The 17,480-nt window shown below is 36.4% G+C and overlaps 2 protein-coding genes across 11 annotated transcripts in view; one reads left to right on the plus strand and one right to left on the minus strand.

The window, feature by feature from the left end:
- Positions 1-2,613: 2,613 nt before the first annotated feature.
- On the plus strand, positions 2,614-8,057 carry LOC584941 (synaptosomal-associated protein 47). 3 transcript variants are annotated; one of them, XM_784785.5, is made up of 3 exons: positions 2,614-2,724; positions 5,650-6,702; positions 7,235-8,056. In XM_784785.5, exons 2-3 carry the CDS (start codon positions 5,700-5,702, stop codon positions 7,504-7,506), a joined length of 1,275 nt encoding a protein of 424 aa, XP_789878.1. In that variant the 5' UTR covers positions 2,614-2,724; positions 5,650-5,699; the 3' UTR covers positions 7,507-8,056. The 3 variants fall into 3 exon arrangements, with proteins under 3 accessions (XP_789878.1, XP_030846487.1, XP_003728907.2); XM_030990627.1 differs by having other exon boundaries at positions 2,637-2,736; XM_003728859.3 differs by lacking the exon at positions 2,614-2,724 and adding an exon at positions 3,709-4,117 and having other exon boundaries at positions 7,235-8,057.
- Positions 8,058-11,168: 3,111 nt separating this feature from the next.
- The window catches only part of LOC591247 (serine/threonine-protein kinase Nek10), a 65,764-nt gene continuing 59,452 nt past the window's right edge, over positions 11,169-17,480 (minus strand). For 7 of the 8 annotated variants that reach the window (XM_030990632.1, XM_030990631.1, XM_030990635.1 and 4 more), the window contains one exon: positions 11,169-17,264. In XM_030990632.1, coding sequence (XP_030846492.1) covers positions 17,192-17,264 — 73 coding nt within the window. In that variant the 3' untranslated portion in view covers positions 11,169-17,191. The remainder of the gene's footprint in view (positions 17,265-17,480) is intronic. The other variant, XM_030990633.1, reaches the window with a different exon arrangement.

Genomic DNA, 17,480 nt, shown 5'->3' on the forward strand with positions numbered 1-17,480 from the left:
TATTAATTAGTATGGTAATTATGAATTATATATTTATTTTATTTATTCATTTTTGCTTTCAACAGGATAGTTTCATTCAGTTCCACACTGGAAGCCAGTGGACCTGCTTTTCAAGAAAGCACTGCCTGATACAATGACAATTAAAACATAAATATAATGATACAATTATTAATAATTTTACTTACATGTGAACTACAAATTAACCATATATCATTTTAAAATAACACTATTTGAATCATACAATATTTATTATCAATTATTAGAACAAATAAAAGTACTGAATTATTACAATAAAATTACCACAAAATTATGACATTTTCTAATATAAATGCGCAGTACGTTGATTGAGTTTGAATAACCCTTCATTGTCTAAATCTTTATATTCTTGAACAAAGGGCAGTTAATGACATCTTTCAAAATTCAAAAGAGCTTGGGGTTCAAAGCATGATAGGTTGGAAGATGTCTCTTTTAGCACTTGAGTAGAATATGTCATGACAGTTTAGAGAGGCAAACGTTTTAGTGTAAAAAGGGCACCCTTCTGATATGAAAATGACTTGTCTAGAAAAGGAATATTTGATAGCATTGAAAACGAGCACGATTATATTTCTAAAAGGGGCTAGCTAGTTCTTATGAAATTTAGGGAATTGTGCTCCCCCGGCTACGCTACCTTACTTTGTGTTGGGTAGAAAATAGAAATTGGGTACCTGTTAGTACTCAAAGCTGCTCCGATACTTTGAAACTAGATGTGGTGGTACACACTTTGTAAGCGACAGTTGAAAATGTAGGTATAAGGGGCACTTATCAGAGGGCAATTACTAGGCCTATTATTAGAAAGAAAAAGAGGCACTTATCAAGTGGAGTAACAAGGGGAACTTATCATATTTGAAAGGAGCATTTATCACAGGTGAAGGGGAGCATTAGGGCATTTATTAGAAAGGGGGACAAACAGGTACTTATCAGAAGGAAAATGGACACTTATTACAAATGAAAAGAACGGATACGTGTAAAAATATAAAGGGGCACTCATCAGAGATGAAACGGGGCACTTATTGGAATGGGAAGGATGCACTTACTACAAGGGAAAAGCAACAAGGGCAATTACCTGAGGTGAAAAAGGGGCAATTTATAAGAAAGATAAAGAGAAACTTATTACACGAGGAAAATGGGTAGCTATCAGTAGGGAAAAGGGTACTTATTAGAAAAGAATATAGAAGGTATTTGAAAGTTAATATAAAATGGGCACTCATACGAGGTCAAAAGTGGCACTTCTTGCAGCTGAAAAAGGGCACGTATCTCATTTGAATAGGGACACTTATTATCATATATGAAAAGGGGATACTTTTGAGAGGGCACTAAACAAATAATTGGGGGCTTTTATCTGAATTAAAAAGAGGCTTTTTTGGGGGGGGGGGTACTTTTATAAAAAAAAAAATGGGGGCGCAGTCTCTGGAAGGAGGAGTATAGGTCTGAGGAAACACTCTACAGGCAGCAACAGTTACATCATAACAGTATGAGTAGGCTTCCATCGGTAAAAAAGACATATTACTATTTTATAATTATTATTATTATACCAACGTCGTGTCAAAGAGATTCGATCATGTACGTGTCCTATCCACAGAACTCTTAAATACGTATTTAAAGGTGAAATTCAAAGAAAATCACAAATATGTCAACTAATGTATGACTAGAAACTGGTAATCTAACAGATGGCCATCGTACAAGTTATAGGTCAACTACATATCAGGTGATGTATAAAAAATACAAATACAACCACCTCCATAGCAGCTGGGATATACCACAGATTCGCCGGAAAAATAACGATATTTTAATGACGTCACTATATGGACCAACACTGCCCAAGCAGACGACATCCCATAGAGAATGAACATAATTGCAAAGCTATTATTTGTCAAATTATAATGAGTTTAGTGTATATAAATGTAATGGCATGTCAAACCATTCAAAAGGGGATATGACCCGATTCTGATAAAACTAAAATCTTTTGCTTGTAAATGCACAGGATAGGGGTTAATTAACAATCAAAGAAACCAGACTTTCAAATTGAAAACCCCCTGGAATGATATTAAGGACGGAATTTGTTCCCTCTTGAAATGCCGAGCATACCCCGGTGTGTGCAGCTGAATATACAATGGCATCTTATTTTGTTTACCAGCGACAGATACCTTTATTTTTGTATCGCTGCATTTGTCATCAAAATAAAACCATGCGCGGGGTTAAGAGTGAGGCCATAGATTATACATTTAGCCTGACGGTAGTGAAGTAAGAGAAAGAACTCAAGAAAAGATGAAAACACGGCACTGAAAATGTGTGAGATGTCATGGGGCATTGTCTGCTTGTGCAAGTCATGTCCATACTGTGATCTCACACATTTCAGCAGCGTTCGGAGAGCTCTTCCGGTGCTATGCCGGGGCTGTATTTAAGCGTTTTGTAATTTATAATAATCATTACTCCGAATGTTTCCAAGCATTGAATTTTGATAACCTTGTCGAATCAAAGTTTCAACTTTGCAATTATGAAAATAAATTTAGTTTTTAAAATCAATGAATATCAACTTTAAGAGTTCTGTGGTCCTAGCCCTCCGAACGTGTCAAGATTTGCGCCCTCTATGTTCGATACAAGAGAGCATAAACAATAACATTCGAATCGGATGATTAGATTCGCAATGAAATTCTTTGACCAAGTTAATCTGAGTGTTTGAGAAACGTAAGTAGAATTGTGCGTTGATAAAACATTAAAAAGCATAATGTACATATTCTAGAATTGGATTTATGGTCAAGATGAATTATATATCGTTCGTTTAATTATGTAAAAGGTTTAAGAGTGACGAAGACGTAGACGAACGAGTACCTGAGCTGAGACGAGTACTTCACCGCTGCGGCTACCGCGGGGGGCCGCAGTGGTGCTCCGCTCTGTTGGTATGGCGAGGTAGACATATGAAGGGGTGACCAAAGTTCGCGCACATTTTAGAACATATTACAAAATGTGATATTCGATCTATGATTTCTCACATTCTACACAACTTTATTTATTTCAATTATTACCAAATGGACGGCAAAGTTTTTTACTAAAGATTGGTTCAACTAGAAAAATTTACCGTCGAAGGATTTCGGAGATATCGCGATCTAAAAATTCGATGTCCGATCGTGCGTGCGCGCTGCATCTAAAAAAGTCATAAAAACAATGAGACCTAACTTCGCGCACGGTGGTTTACAGTTGATTTATCAAAAAATGCGATCCATCAAAAATAAGGTAATATCATAATTTGCAAGACAAGATATCGTACAATCAGTTAGTACCACTCTTTACTTACAATTTTGAGGATTTCTGATCTCAAAATGAAGATTTCCAGACCCTTATCGGTAAGTTGATAATTTTTCGGAACGGACGCAAATAACTGCAAAATTTGCCGATCTTTTGTCAATATTTTCACAATTTCGCACCCAATTCTAAAGAAAATTTCGTTTCTGGGTAATTTTATGACCCTCTTTCCATTGGTGATATCAGATTTTCGAAATCTTACCGATTTTTTGAGAAAGCGAACTTTGGTCACGCGCGAACTTTGGTCACACCGCCATACATGTACGCCGGGCCACACATAGATCTAGCTGCATTTAGCCTTAAGGGCTCCCTTGAAATGTTTTTTATGATGTTATTCAAGGGAGCCTTAATTAAACGGCTCCCATAGGGTCCCACGGAGAGGTAGGTAAACAACATCTCAAATGGGTCCAAAATCACACTTTCCCGCACCCGACCAATATTGGACAGTGGCTTTGATGAATTTTGTTGTAGTTTTGGTCTTAATTACCTCCTGAATTTAAAAATCGGATGTAAAAATAACAAAATAAGGGCAATTTTCTTACCAGGCCGATACAGCTCTGCTCCCTTTTCACGTTTACCGTGTGAATTCACGATCTCTACACATTGGTGATGACCTCTGACTGGCACTTCGTAAATGTGCTGCTTCCGTACAATGCGCTGGTGACGGACAGACGCGTAAGTGCATCCAAGATGCATACATACTGTAGTGTGAATACCGGCACGCTGGTGAGATCGATATCCGTCGCCTGGTTATATGTACTTAAGCGTCCACGAATGGGTAAGAAATTGGCATATTAAATGCCCTTTTACAAACAGTCTAGATCTAGACTCTGATGTCAAATTTGCTGATCAATTTGCTGAGCACTAATTTTTTTTTAATGCTCAACGAGGAGGAAGGAGAGAAAATGCCCACTATTTTCCGTTAAAATCAACAGCCAACCCCCCCCCCCCCCTCCCCCCTTGAGCATAAACCTGTTTTTTTGCCAGGAGAGGGGGCCTGACTGGAATATCGTTGTTTTGATATTGGTAGATCTAGGAAGCTTTCCCCTCGCACTTTTATCTTATAACGTCGAGCGAAAGGCAGCCAATGATGGCCAATCAGAAGGGCCCTTGTATGCGCCAATTTGGGAAAATGAGGCTCAGACCAGATCAACGTAATGCGCATGCGCTAGATGTAAGATAAAGGTCTACGTGCAAGGCAAGTTTATTATGGTGACTCCTTGGTCGAAGGTTAAACAAATGTCAGAGGTAAACTTGTGGTTCGTTTCGCAAAACTAAATCCATGTCAGTCATATCTTTGTCCGCGACCTACGAGATGTCACTCAAATTGTTTGCAAATTTAAAAACTTAAAGGCTAAGTCCACTCCGAAAATAATTTGCTGTTAATAGATACAGAAAAACAAAAGAAACAGAGCAAAACAAATTTGAGTAAAATCAGATAACTAATAAGGAAATTATGAATTTTTGAAAAAGTATAAAACAATGGAAATCATTTCACAAGTTGCCAATTTGGTTATCAGTTTGTGACGTCATTTGCCTCACTATCTATCGATTGCTTTATACATTTTTATCCCATTAATTTCCTTTTTTATCACCAAAAACGTGATTTCCCCATGCCTTTGCCCAGGTCTAATGATTTGTATCATTCATATTGCGTGCATGATATTTCACAAAATCTTTTATGAACTTTGAAGAAATGATACTATTTTCTCAATATTCATGATCATTGATTTTGATATAATTAATCAAAATTCAAATTTTTCAGGATTTAACTGAAAAAATTACTCTATATTAGTGCATCCAGCCATCCACACACAAACATATACTATCAATTTAACTTGTATGCTGGTGTGAGGAAATAACATTCTTAGGGGGAAAATGGAAAATTTATATCATCAATATAAAGAAAATAATTAGTGGATAGTGAGGCAATGACGTCACAGACTCATGAGTAAGTTGACAATTTGTCTTGTGATTTTCAAAGTTTTTCATGTCATGAAAAGTTCATAACTTCCTTAATAGTTATCCGATTTTGATCAAACTTTTTTTGATTGGTTTGTCTGATTTTCTATTGAAAGTAAGTTATTTTTGGAGTGGACTTGCCTATATGATGGTACAAGTTTGTACCTCGGTATTTCTCTAAAAGTAAATACAGGTACATGTACATGTATGTAGGCCTATGATATTGATTCAAAAGCAAATAGCCGTATATTTAAGATGTTAGTACAGTTTTAGTGAAACAATGATATTTTCTGCACTGTGGCATTAACAACTTAGTTTTGGTTTTGTTATTTATTTCTTGATTACTAGGTGGCTCACATGACGTAAGTGAACAAGCACTGCCACTGTCTGTCAGCATCATGGCTCAGAGAGGACTTGGTGATCTTCCAGTGATACGAAGATGGAACGTGACATACTACCAGGAGGATGACAAGAAGTGGCTCAAAGGAGACCTGGTCCTGTCCAGCTTGAGCCTGTCCTTCCAAGAGCTGGCTTCTGAAAGGATCCATTTAACCGTAGACCTAGAGTCGATCACCGATGTGAAACTAGAAAGGGCTTGGACGGGCTACAAGTCTTTGGTCGTGTTGGTCGGATCAAGGAAGCTCTGGTTTTCATCGTTCACCAACTCCCAGTGCGTCCGAAAAGTCTTGCAGCACTTCATCAAGGAAACCCTGTTTGTCTCTCGACATGTCGGTGGGACTGCTCCAACAGGAAGTGGAGGAGGAGGGGGGAGTAGCAAGCTAGGACGGGAGTTGTTGTCCATTGCTCATGACTCCGAGAGGACGCTATCTGGAGCGGCATCGCAGCTCGTCACCCAGGGGGAGCAGATAGACGACGGCTTCAAGACGATGGATCTCATCCAGCGGGATCTCGGAATAGCAAGGCACAATATTGCCTACCTGGAATCATGGCTCGGCCACTGGCATGTACGCATCAATGACCTCCAGCCTCCGGTGTCTCAGAGGTCGAGTCAGAATCAGCCAATAAACGAGAACCAGGAATTTCCTGTTATCTACAAATTAAAGAAATCTGAAGAGGAATCAGGGTTGCTCGTGATTTCTCCTGATGGGATAGCCGTGCGCAACGCCAACGAGGAAAGAACAGTATTGCAGTTCACATACAGAGAGATCAGTGTAATCAATGTTTCAACTCCATGGACGTTTACCATCACCAGGAGGATGATGGGAAAGCCGGACATCACATGCCAAGTTACAAGTGCAAAGGTCATCTCGATATTGAAGGTCATGGGGTCAAAGGTCAAAGAGAAGATAGAGTATGATGAACCAGACAGTGTTGATTTCATCTCCCAAGAGGCTCTAGGAGAAAGTGTGAGCAACAAGAAAAGACTTTTGTTCAGTCAAGGTAAACTGAAGTGTGTTGATATAATGCTGTCTTTCTCTTTATACACAGTTTGATGTGAACAAAATTATGGTATATCATCCATTGTTTTCACTAGGAAATGTCTTGTATTGAGACAAATTATAGTGTAATAAGAATTATTATGTTATACACTGTAACATACTCGAAATGAATTGATAAAGCTGGGTTGTTTTCTGAAGAAGTTCAATGTAAAAAATGTACAATCAAGTTTTTACTATAGTTTTAATAGAACTTTCAAAACTCCTATGAGAAAGAAAAGTGCAGGTTGGGGGAAGGGGGTGGGGGTGGTGGAGTGTGCCATTAATTCTGTGTCCTATTAGGCATGGTAACATACTGACATTACACTATCACAAAGTATACCTTCGCAATTTTGAGAAATTCTATCACCAGTAAAATGCCTTTTCTCAGGGATGCCAGTTTTCAGGCAATATCCTGAATTAAATTGTGATTAAGTTGTGATAAAACATCAATAATTCTCGGTTTCATTTTTTTTTGGGACGCACTGTACATCTAGATTCCAGAGGAGACCCAGAAGGCTTTCAAGACAGAGTCCAACTGGACGGGGGACAGCAGCAGAGCCAGCTGACCTGTACCTCCGATGCAGTCATCACAGAGAGTGAGGCTGCCGAGCTGAGCAACGTAATGAGGGACGTCAAGTCACTGGCGCTCGGCATCGGCAACGAGCTGGACGTTCAAAAGGAGAAGATCTCAGTGCTGACGGACGATGTCTCCGAGGTGACGGAGGACGTCAGGATGAATAACAAGAGAATGCAGAAGCTTCTCTAGTTTGTTTAAGAGGGTTTAAAAGAAACGGTAATAAGTATAGATGCTGTTATCTTGCCTGGGTGAGCTGGATTATAATAATTCCGGTTTCTTTTGACCAAAATTGTGTTCTTCAAACTTGTGCCCATGGTATTTCATTAGGGATATGTTCCTATGCATGTACATGTAGGTTCTTTTGTGACTTTTGTCTAAATTTAAGTTTGTATAATCATAAGAAAAGAATAGTTACAGTGTATACATGTAGTTTTTAAAATGTTCAATGCAACCCAAATGGAGAGGTGCTGGCGAGTCAAAAATTTGTGTAGGGATCTTCAAACTTTAAAAACTAATCTCATATTGTTCATTTGATTCTTCTGAAACATCAGCAAGTTTAACCTGTTTTTTTAAATTGTCTTCATTGTTTAATATGATCAAGCCAATGTAGACGTTCTCTTCATTGAGGCTTTCTTTCAGATTTGAGAAAATAACATTTGATAAAATATTGAGCATGTAAAAACACATAATTACTAATGCTCATTTTCTTTGTTTGCTTTAATATGGGGGGGGGGGGGGGGGAGGGGGAGGGGGTGGGGGTTTTACCACTGAATTCCCTGTGTGGCACAGTGTATAGATTCTAATGTGGAGCATAGTGCTTTCCAGTTTGCAGAGGGTGAAGCCACTGAGCTGGGCAATGTGCCGAGACGTCAAGTCGCTGGCATTGGAGATCAGTGATCAGCATTACGTCTACAAGAAGAAGATTTCATATGGGTAGATATGACCACAGTGACCAAATATCATCAATGAGAAAATGAGTTTGAAAGTGTATTGTACCATTTATTTTGTTTTTATTAGTATGTTATTAGATAGGCATGTTTGGTTATCCTATTTATTTATATGTATTAACTATATGTTATCTAATAAGTAATATTTTTTTATAAAGCATACTTATTGATATAAACATGTATGTATTATATAACTCTGTTCATACTACAACTCATTTCTCGATGCAATCTCGCAAAGTAACAAATGGCATTTTTGTATTCCTTGTAAACTTTTAAAGATGTTATTTTGATGTTGTACATATAAAGATGTGAAATGTATTGCAATGGTGTATATACTTATACAATTAGTATTTTTGAATTAAAATGACATTTTAAAGCAGTACAAATAAGTTTGATGGGCATTTTTGTGTGTAAAAAATATCAAAGAGTTACATGCACTAGTAAGTTCAACTGCATAGAGCTGCAAATATGTCAGTCACAGCCTAACTGACCAAGAAGTGGTGAAATCTTGACCATTGGGGGGAAATTGAAATTATCGTTTGGTATATTCTTGGTCTGTTGTCAGTGTTTGTGGTGCTTAGGTAAATTAGGTTTGTATAAGAAATAGCTCTCAAAAACCACCGGCCGTGTGATACAAATAATTTTGTAAGTAAACTAGAGTCATTCACAGATGTGAATTTAACTGGTATACTAGTCTATTTTCCTACCAATGTTTACGGTGTGTTTTTGATGGGAGATGCTATTTTTGTTACTTAGGTTAGATATGTGAATGATAAGGGAATGCAAGAGAAAGAGAGAGAGAGAGAGAGAGAGAGAGACAGTAGAGAGGGAGAGGAGAGAAAAAGAGAGGGAGCAAGTAAATGAGACAGGAAAAAAGAACATTTTCTGCAGATTTTTTAAAATCCAATCTCTTTCCTTTCTGTATGTCTCTTGCTCTTACTCCTCCCTTTCTTCCACCTTTCTCTCTCTCTCTCTCTCTCTCTCTCTCTATCTTCCCATCCCTCTCTCCCTTTCCCTTTCTTTCCATCTCTCATCCATTTTCTCTCCATCTCTTTATCTTCTCATCCCTGTTTCTCTATCTCTTCCCTTCACTTTCTTCCTTCCCATGTCTCTCTGATTTGTACACAATTCACTTATATCGCACATCCTACACCCTTCCTCATTTCCTTGCATTAGTATTCATAATTACAAAAGCACGCAAGTTTATATATTTTACTCTGTTTTTAATGTTACAAATCCATGACATAAAGAGAAGAGAAAATACTTTGGTTGATATGTTGACAGACCTTTTGTACTGAGCGAGCTAAATGCATCAGTAGTAAATGCAACTTCGCAGAAGTTTCATATCAATAGGCCATTTTCGTAATGTAATCAACATAAATCTTTGCTATTAAGTGCCTCGTTACAAAATTACTTCATTCTTAAGAATAATTGTATTTCAATAGTCAGAATGCAAGTTGCATTACGTTATGTGTTTTAAGGTAGGGCACTCCGTAATCTTTGCCCTACCTAGCAACAATTAACCCTTTGCTTACGGGAACCTGGTGGTCCCCGTGTTAAGCCTATGGGACTTATACAATTCAGTAGTCAACGGGTTAAAGATAAACTCCAGTACTGGTAAAAAAAAAAAATAATTCTCACAGAATCAAACGAAACTTACACTGAATGTTCATGATTACAAATAAATGACATGTGCCAAACAATGTTGGAAGAAAATGTATACTGGCTGAGTAATGAGCATAGAAAGACAAGGAAATCAAGGTAGTACTAGCCCCGACACCATGTGTGTTGTCCCATATATAGCTTTCTATGTGAGTGCTTGTTACTTTACCAAGCAAGACTCGTTCAAATTTATTATGATTTTGATGACTCCAAAACCTTGCAGTGCACACCAATACTTACATGCTACATGATCAACTGTTTCTGATCCTTTCCACACCTTTTCTTTCACAATGCAATTGCATTACCAGTACTAAAGTTTATCTTTAATGTGTGCAACTTGCATTCTGACTGTTTAAGTACATTTATATGTGACAAAAGTATGAAATACTTTGTAATGAGGCGCTTAACAAAGACGTACATGTATTCATTACCGTAAATGTGATTACATTACAAAATGGCGTATTAGATACAGCAATGAAGCTTATGACAGACAAGGTAGTCATCATTGCTTAACTTGTGCTCAAATTCATTAAAACAATTGGACTAAGATATTACGTGCTCATTATAGAACAAAACCAAATATACATCATAAAATGAAATCTATAATTGATGGGTTCATGTAGCTTTTACAATGGTTGAGAATAAATGGGAACTTGGTAGTTCACCCTAATTGTACTTTAATGAAAACACAAACACAAATATAAATGCATTTTTAAAAAAGACAAAACAATGGATTACATAAGAAAGTGAAAATAATCCTTTGGTGTGGAAATTCCAATTTCTACCAACAAAAAAAAGAGAAGGATTTAAACAGGGGCCTAGAAAATAATGCAAGAGCACAACAATTTTCTTTATAAATGCCTAGTCCTAAATCATTCAGTGGCATATTTTGTTGGACACATTCGTTGGGGTTTTCTTTTCTTTTTGCTCAGTTTGTAATAGGTTGACTTCACAGACTTTCTTCAAAGATGTATCAATGCCTGCATAGTATAACATCTCTAATATACACATCAACAATATGTCACAGGATATCTCTCTTCGTTATAAAACAATAATCGTTTCACTCACAAAAAATATGTTATAAATTTCTCTCTCCTCCAACAAACCTCATTTTCATGCTGTCACAGATATACTTTTCTCAATTTTCATATAACAACCTCTTTTCAGAGATATTTACAAAGAAATCATGTTATTTACATTCAATCACTCTGTACAGGTGGTCTACTGTAGTAGAAAACAAAATCCAGGCAAATTATCAAATCCATTAAAATTCAAAAATTGAAAGATTTTTCACCAAGGTAGGCTTTTATACAAGGCTAATTTGAAGAAGACACTCTTGTCAATATTTGATTAATCTATTTGAAATTGAGACAAAATTGCAAGGTTTTTCAACAAGGTGTTCACATGAGGCTAATCATTTAAATTCACATTGATTTCTAACAAAAAAACGAAAGCAGTCAAACTAATTTTGAAGAAGAACACTTGATATTGGGCTACCACGGTTATTCTGACATTTAAAAATCAACAACAAACAAACAGAAAAATTTGTTTTTCTAATCAGAGAATATAAGAAATAAAAAAATAAAATATGTCTTCAATTCCAAGTGTTTTCCTGCATTTTCAAACAATAGGCATGCAATATTTATCATATTCACTTATCTTAAAGTACAATAAACTCAAAGTTTTCAACAAAGAAAATATACAAACTTGTGTTATTTTAACATGCTTATGAAGCAAAATCAAGGAGATGTCGCGACGTCTCAAAACAAATTTTAGCAAACTATACAATCATATCTTCAGTCATCATTTTTGTAATGGACAATTCATGCAATATACAGAGATATAACTATTTACAATATGTGCATCGTGATAAGTCTTATATTTACAAGGCATAGCAATAAGCTGGCCGAGGACGGAATGGAAGATTCTTAATATAATATTCACTCTACTGTTAAACCAGAAACTTCATGTCACAAAAATTTCTAGTTATGATAATAATAAATGTAACTTTAATAGCGACAAATTCACTCTGTGGAGTGCTCATGGTGCATTGTATAACACTCTCGACAGTCCTTGTCTAGCCTAGTTCTAAGTCTGATCAACAATTTGTCCTTCTTGCAGCCCTCTTTATTCTTATATTTGCTTCGAGTGAAAATATTGGCAGGGACTGGGACTGAGCCTAGTAAAAGCAGCTACCACTAGAGTGATTTTGTTTGATCACACTAGACTTAGCCCCAGACCAAAATACTTATCTTCTGGGCAGCATTTAACACCAAGGTGCGGAAAATCATCACCAAGTTTGGAAGCTAGGCTAGATAGGGTTTTAGAATCTGACTTTGCAGTATACTCAATCAAAGCTTTCAAGATTGACAGAGTGATGGATCAGATAAATGAGCTGCAAAATACTAGCACACAAAGTGAAGATACATTTAAAAAAAAGATTTCTTTCCATGAATCAGAAAACAGGATATTGGTCCTCTACATCAAATACAATTGAATTATTAAAAAAAAAAATCACATTTCCCAATACAACTTTTTAAAATTTATTCTTTTAATGTTTTTAGATTAAAAGTCAGGCTTGTGAAGAAACCTTCAAATTAGGTGGCGTAAATGAGGAAGTGCTTTGAATTTCTGTCATAATAAATTTGAAGAAAGCACCTTAGTCTGTTCTAACAAGTCATCGGTTAAACACACTGTCTGATTCCCCCCCCCCCCCCCCCATTTCATGGCTACGAATTTCATTTATCTATTCTTTACACATTGGTTGCAATATATCCCTTACTGTTAAACACAGTTTGAATGCTTTAGATTGGATAAGATTGAAAATACTGACCAAAAAAATGTAATCCCTCTCTCAACACATCAATTATTGTTTAATCTGATATTGCTATGAAAGTAGTATAAATTGGACAATGAATGTCAATAACAGTAGCATTAAGGAATTTGCAGTCATTCTGTATTTGACAAGTACACACATTGATGTTTTATCATCATAAAAATCAAAACATTTCAAACATTCAGAACATATTTATATACAAATCATCTCAATGCACGTGTACACACAATCACTGTTATTGATGTATGCACATACAGCGTACATGCACAATTCTGTTACCTTGTAAAATGTAAATTCACATCTATAATATATTTTTTTAAACAAGCACCATTACAAACATTTTCTTTTTATGCTCAATGAATTACGACACTCGGTGCCCGACTCATCAACAGAATATTTACATAAATATATGAGCCACTTACAATTTCAATGGACGGAATTGGATATTAAAGATTATAATGCCACAACACACACAAACGCACACTAGTATACAGATATATAATAGGCAATCCTACAGAACAAGTACATCAAATATATCAATACAACTTTGTGAAAATAAGACACACTCTAAGAAAATAAATATTTTCTCTATCAACTTAAAAGCTTGTCCATATTCTGGTCAACAGTGACATAGAAAAGACGAGGTGTATTCATATGAAGGCAAAACAGAGCTCATTATTATACAAAATAGTCATCTACTCTTCTGTAAATTTCAGGTTGAATGGATACACCATGATGTACCGTGTTATATCAAGTACCACAGAGAACTACACAAATATGGTAAATACATTTTCATGCATGACATAAAATTATGATTTTTTTTTGGAGAAATTTAGATCTAACTTTTGCTGCTCAGTTCACATATATGCTCTGAGCATTGTCTGGGCTCCTATTCACTTAAAAAGAATACATATAGTCAAATGCCGACCATAAAAATGACACTCTCCTTATACAGTTTACCCTGAAACAGCATCTACAAAAATATCATATCAATCTCATTAAATAACTTACATTTTTGTAGCATATTTTGTGAACACTTAATGCCCAAATTTTCTTTGCCTAAAATTGAAAATATATTCATGTAAAATTTCCGAAAGTTGTATTACTTTGGCAAGTGCGATTTGAATCGACTTACCCGGAAATGAATCTTGATTGTTCTTGAAAAGTGTATTTGTATAAAGTGCATGTACAATCCTGTAATATATCCCTTGCATAATTTTTGCTCTGTAGACAAAATTGCTATGAATTTACACATTTCCTTAATAGAGAAAATCTCAAAAAAATACCTCTTTTTATACTCTCTACAAAAATAAGCATGACAATCCACTTTTCCCTGTGGATGTATGCCTCATCTACCTTCAAACACTCTGCTTTATATGTATGATATAATATACCTCTTATATACTCTGTCATTTATACATATATATGAGTCCACTTTCTTTATGTACAACAGACTCCCAGTTTGGAATTCATCTTGTTCAGTTTTTTTTTAATTGAAGACTAAAATTTGTTGTAGATTTTTACTTTGTGCATGGTGTCTTTTTGAATACCGGTATAAAGATATGCAATACTTGGCACTTTAGTCTGTAGCAAAAATACATCACTTTTATGAATTCAAAGTCTTGTAAGCAGTGCGATACTTCAATTTATGTAACCATCAAGTTAACATATCAGCATATTGATAGGATGCTGTTACACCACTCTGTTCAAGCTTTGATTGTTGTCCTATGAGCTTTTCTTGTCTGACACTCCCCAATAAAGGTTAAATCATCTTTTAACGGAAAGAGAAAATAATCTATAATCAGTAACACCTGTCCAGTACCTCCCTTATTCAATCCTAAAGTGCTTTCCCTCCCATTTGAAAACTGAATAAGGAAAGCGACCACAATATAGTTTTGTCCAGTATGTTTGTAGTTCCATGCTGGCATACTTACAATTTCAAAAAGAATATCAACTCTAAATATTACTTCTTACATAAAGCATGTATACACACTGAAATTACCCCCTAATTAATAGAGATAAAAGGATAAGTTCCATGGCAGTCTTGATATGAAGTCATTTTCCACCTTATGCTCTTTGATACTTCAGCATTTGAACTTCTCAAAGAATTTTAGGGTGATTTTATGCCATTTTGCAGTACATAATTCTTCCCCATGATAGTGCAATCAAGGTTTTCACAAATTAAAATCCACAAGGATGTTGCCTATAGAAATGCACATGTATGTCATTGTCTGTAGAGAGGAGAAAGGGGGGGGGGGGTGTTAACTCGTATCACTACAAAGTAAATGCCCTTAAGGCTCTCAGCAGAATAAGCGCAAGTTCATAATATAATAAGGCATTTCATGTAGATAAATATAAAGACAGCTAGACATCTTGATATGCAATCACAACAGTGAATTCCCGTTGACACAGCATAAATTATGTATAGGTACGTAAATGTATATACCCAAATTAGTAGGTATCAAATATTTATCAAAATTACAAAATCAATAAATATACAACAGCACACATCGTTACATTGAAATCAAGGTGATCACTTTAGTGCACTTTAAATTCAAAATAATTATTGAATTCTTTCTTTTAAAAAGAATAATATCCATCAGAATTGGTAGGCACACATACTGACATTGAACAGATTCAATTGGTGACTGTCCCTTATTATGACACAAACTGTGCAGCAATTTTACCTCTATTTCGAAAGCTGGCAGAGAATGGAATATCTTTTTGTAAGTGACAGTGTAATGCAAAGGCAGTGGCTAACAAGCTAATGTGTTTCAGGAAGAGAGGTCTTCATGTGTCTCTCTGCATCAATACCAAATTGCTGAAAAACAATCATTTACTCCATTTGAAATATTACAGTATGAAACATGTACACCACATTAGCAAGACTTATTCATGATTTTGACCCAAAATGTTTAGTTTTATATATGTTGAAATAATGAAATATTAAAATAAAAAATTTCCTTCTTTCAACCGATTTGAACTGAGGCCCAATAAAAATACCACTGTTATCTTATGGGAAAAGCAAATACAGCTTTAATATGAAACCTTTCCTCCAAGTTCTGAATGTATTTTATATTGCTGATTGAGGCATGAACTCCTTCAACATATGCTATCAATGGCGACACTTGAAGCATAGTTTGGCATTGCACATTGATGATCAAGGTTTTATATGAATAGCCAATTAATTACATCATCAAGAGCAAAATTAAGTCGTTAATTTCTCCCATGTACTATTTGTTCCCCCCTACAGCAAAAAGCATGCATTACATGACATCGAAACTGAATTTCAAATGACTGTCCCTCGCTGTACTTGTAGAAAAATATGGGAACTCTACGACTTGTCGGTTGACCCTCCAGACAGACTCTAGTTTGATTGAGAAAACACTCCATAGCCCAATTGAAGGATTCTCTCGTACAGTCAAACCTGCTTTAGTGACCACCTGTCTATAAAGACCACCTGTCTACAAAGACCACATTTTTTATTTCTCTTGAAAATGGTTTCTCATTGAAACATGAAATAAAGGAACCTGTCTACAAAGACCACTTTTTGTGTTTCCCTTGGGCGGTCGCTTGCTATACACAGGTTTGATCTTACATATGGCTCTGAAAGTCTCTCCATTAGAGCAGGGGTGGCTGACTATAGAACCATTCAAAGATGGCACAAATGGTCCATTCCTTGAGGAAGCTGTTCTGACTTTCAGGTGGCAGGAAAATCCTCATGTGAAGTCACAAATTCTCTCTATTGGGGCTTGGAATGGCCGACTACAGCTCTGTCTATTGACGGTAAGGTTGCCAACATCCAGAGGAAACTGTTCTCACCTACAGGAGCAGGAGGTAGGGTCCAGGAATTCCTTGTAGGAAATTCTCGGTGCAGATCAGATCATGAAGGAGAGTGCTTCTGCTCAAACCTTTCCAAAAAAATTTTTCTTCAAACACTGCGCAGGAACAAATAGGCCTGTCCTCCCTTGGTGGAAACCTACATGCAAGAGCAATCTATATCAAATGACCTTAATGGAACAATGGACATCCAGACCCTCAGAGGGGTCAATCCACCTTTGAAAGGTCCTAGGATTTCAAAGCAGTGGTCAATAAGATATTCCTCTGAACTCCTAGAAGCAAACTGTACTCACTGTTCCTTCACATACATGTGTCCTCTTGTGTATAATACTTTGAGGGTCGTTGGGCAAGGTCACGACTGAAGCAGCAGCTAGAAGAATGTCTGCACGAATCCTCAGATGTCAAAGGACACCTTTGAAAGGTCCTAGGATTCCAAAGCAGTGGTCAATAAGACATCCCTCTAAACTCCTAGATGCCAACTGTACTCACTGTTCCTTCATATAAATGCATCCTCGGTGTATCATACTTTGAGGGTTGTTGGGCAAGGTCACGACTGAAGCAGCAGCTAGAAGAATGTCTGCAAGAATCCTCAGATGTCAAACGATGCCATCCTCTGTATCATCAGGGGTGCTCCACCTATAGGTCCCAGTGGTAATTTTCTCCTGCACAATAGGAAAGATGAAGCAAAAACGAGTAGGTCAGGGGCGGTATTCAATGCAATACTGATGTCAGAAATATGAGCATTTTACTCAATTTCGGCTTTGATGAATTTTCTGTGTATGTAAACATCCTTGTGATTGCAGTTGTGACTATTGCAATTCAGAGTCTACAGCAAGACTTTTACTATTATCCTCTGGATAAGACGGAAAATACTGACA

The sequence above is a fragment of the Strongylocentrotus purpuratus genome, unplaced genomic scaffold (assembly GCF_000002235.5).
Source record: "Strongylocentrotus purpuratus isolate Spur 01 unplaced genomic scaffold, Spur_5.0 spur5_scaffold_19, whole genome shotgun sequence".
NCBI lineage: Eukaryota > Metazoa > Echinodermata > Echinoidea > Camarodonta > Strongylocentrotidae > Strongylocentrotus > Strongylocentrotus purpuratus.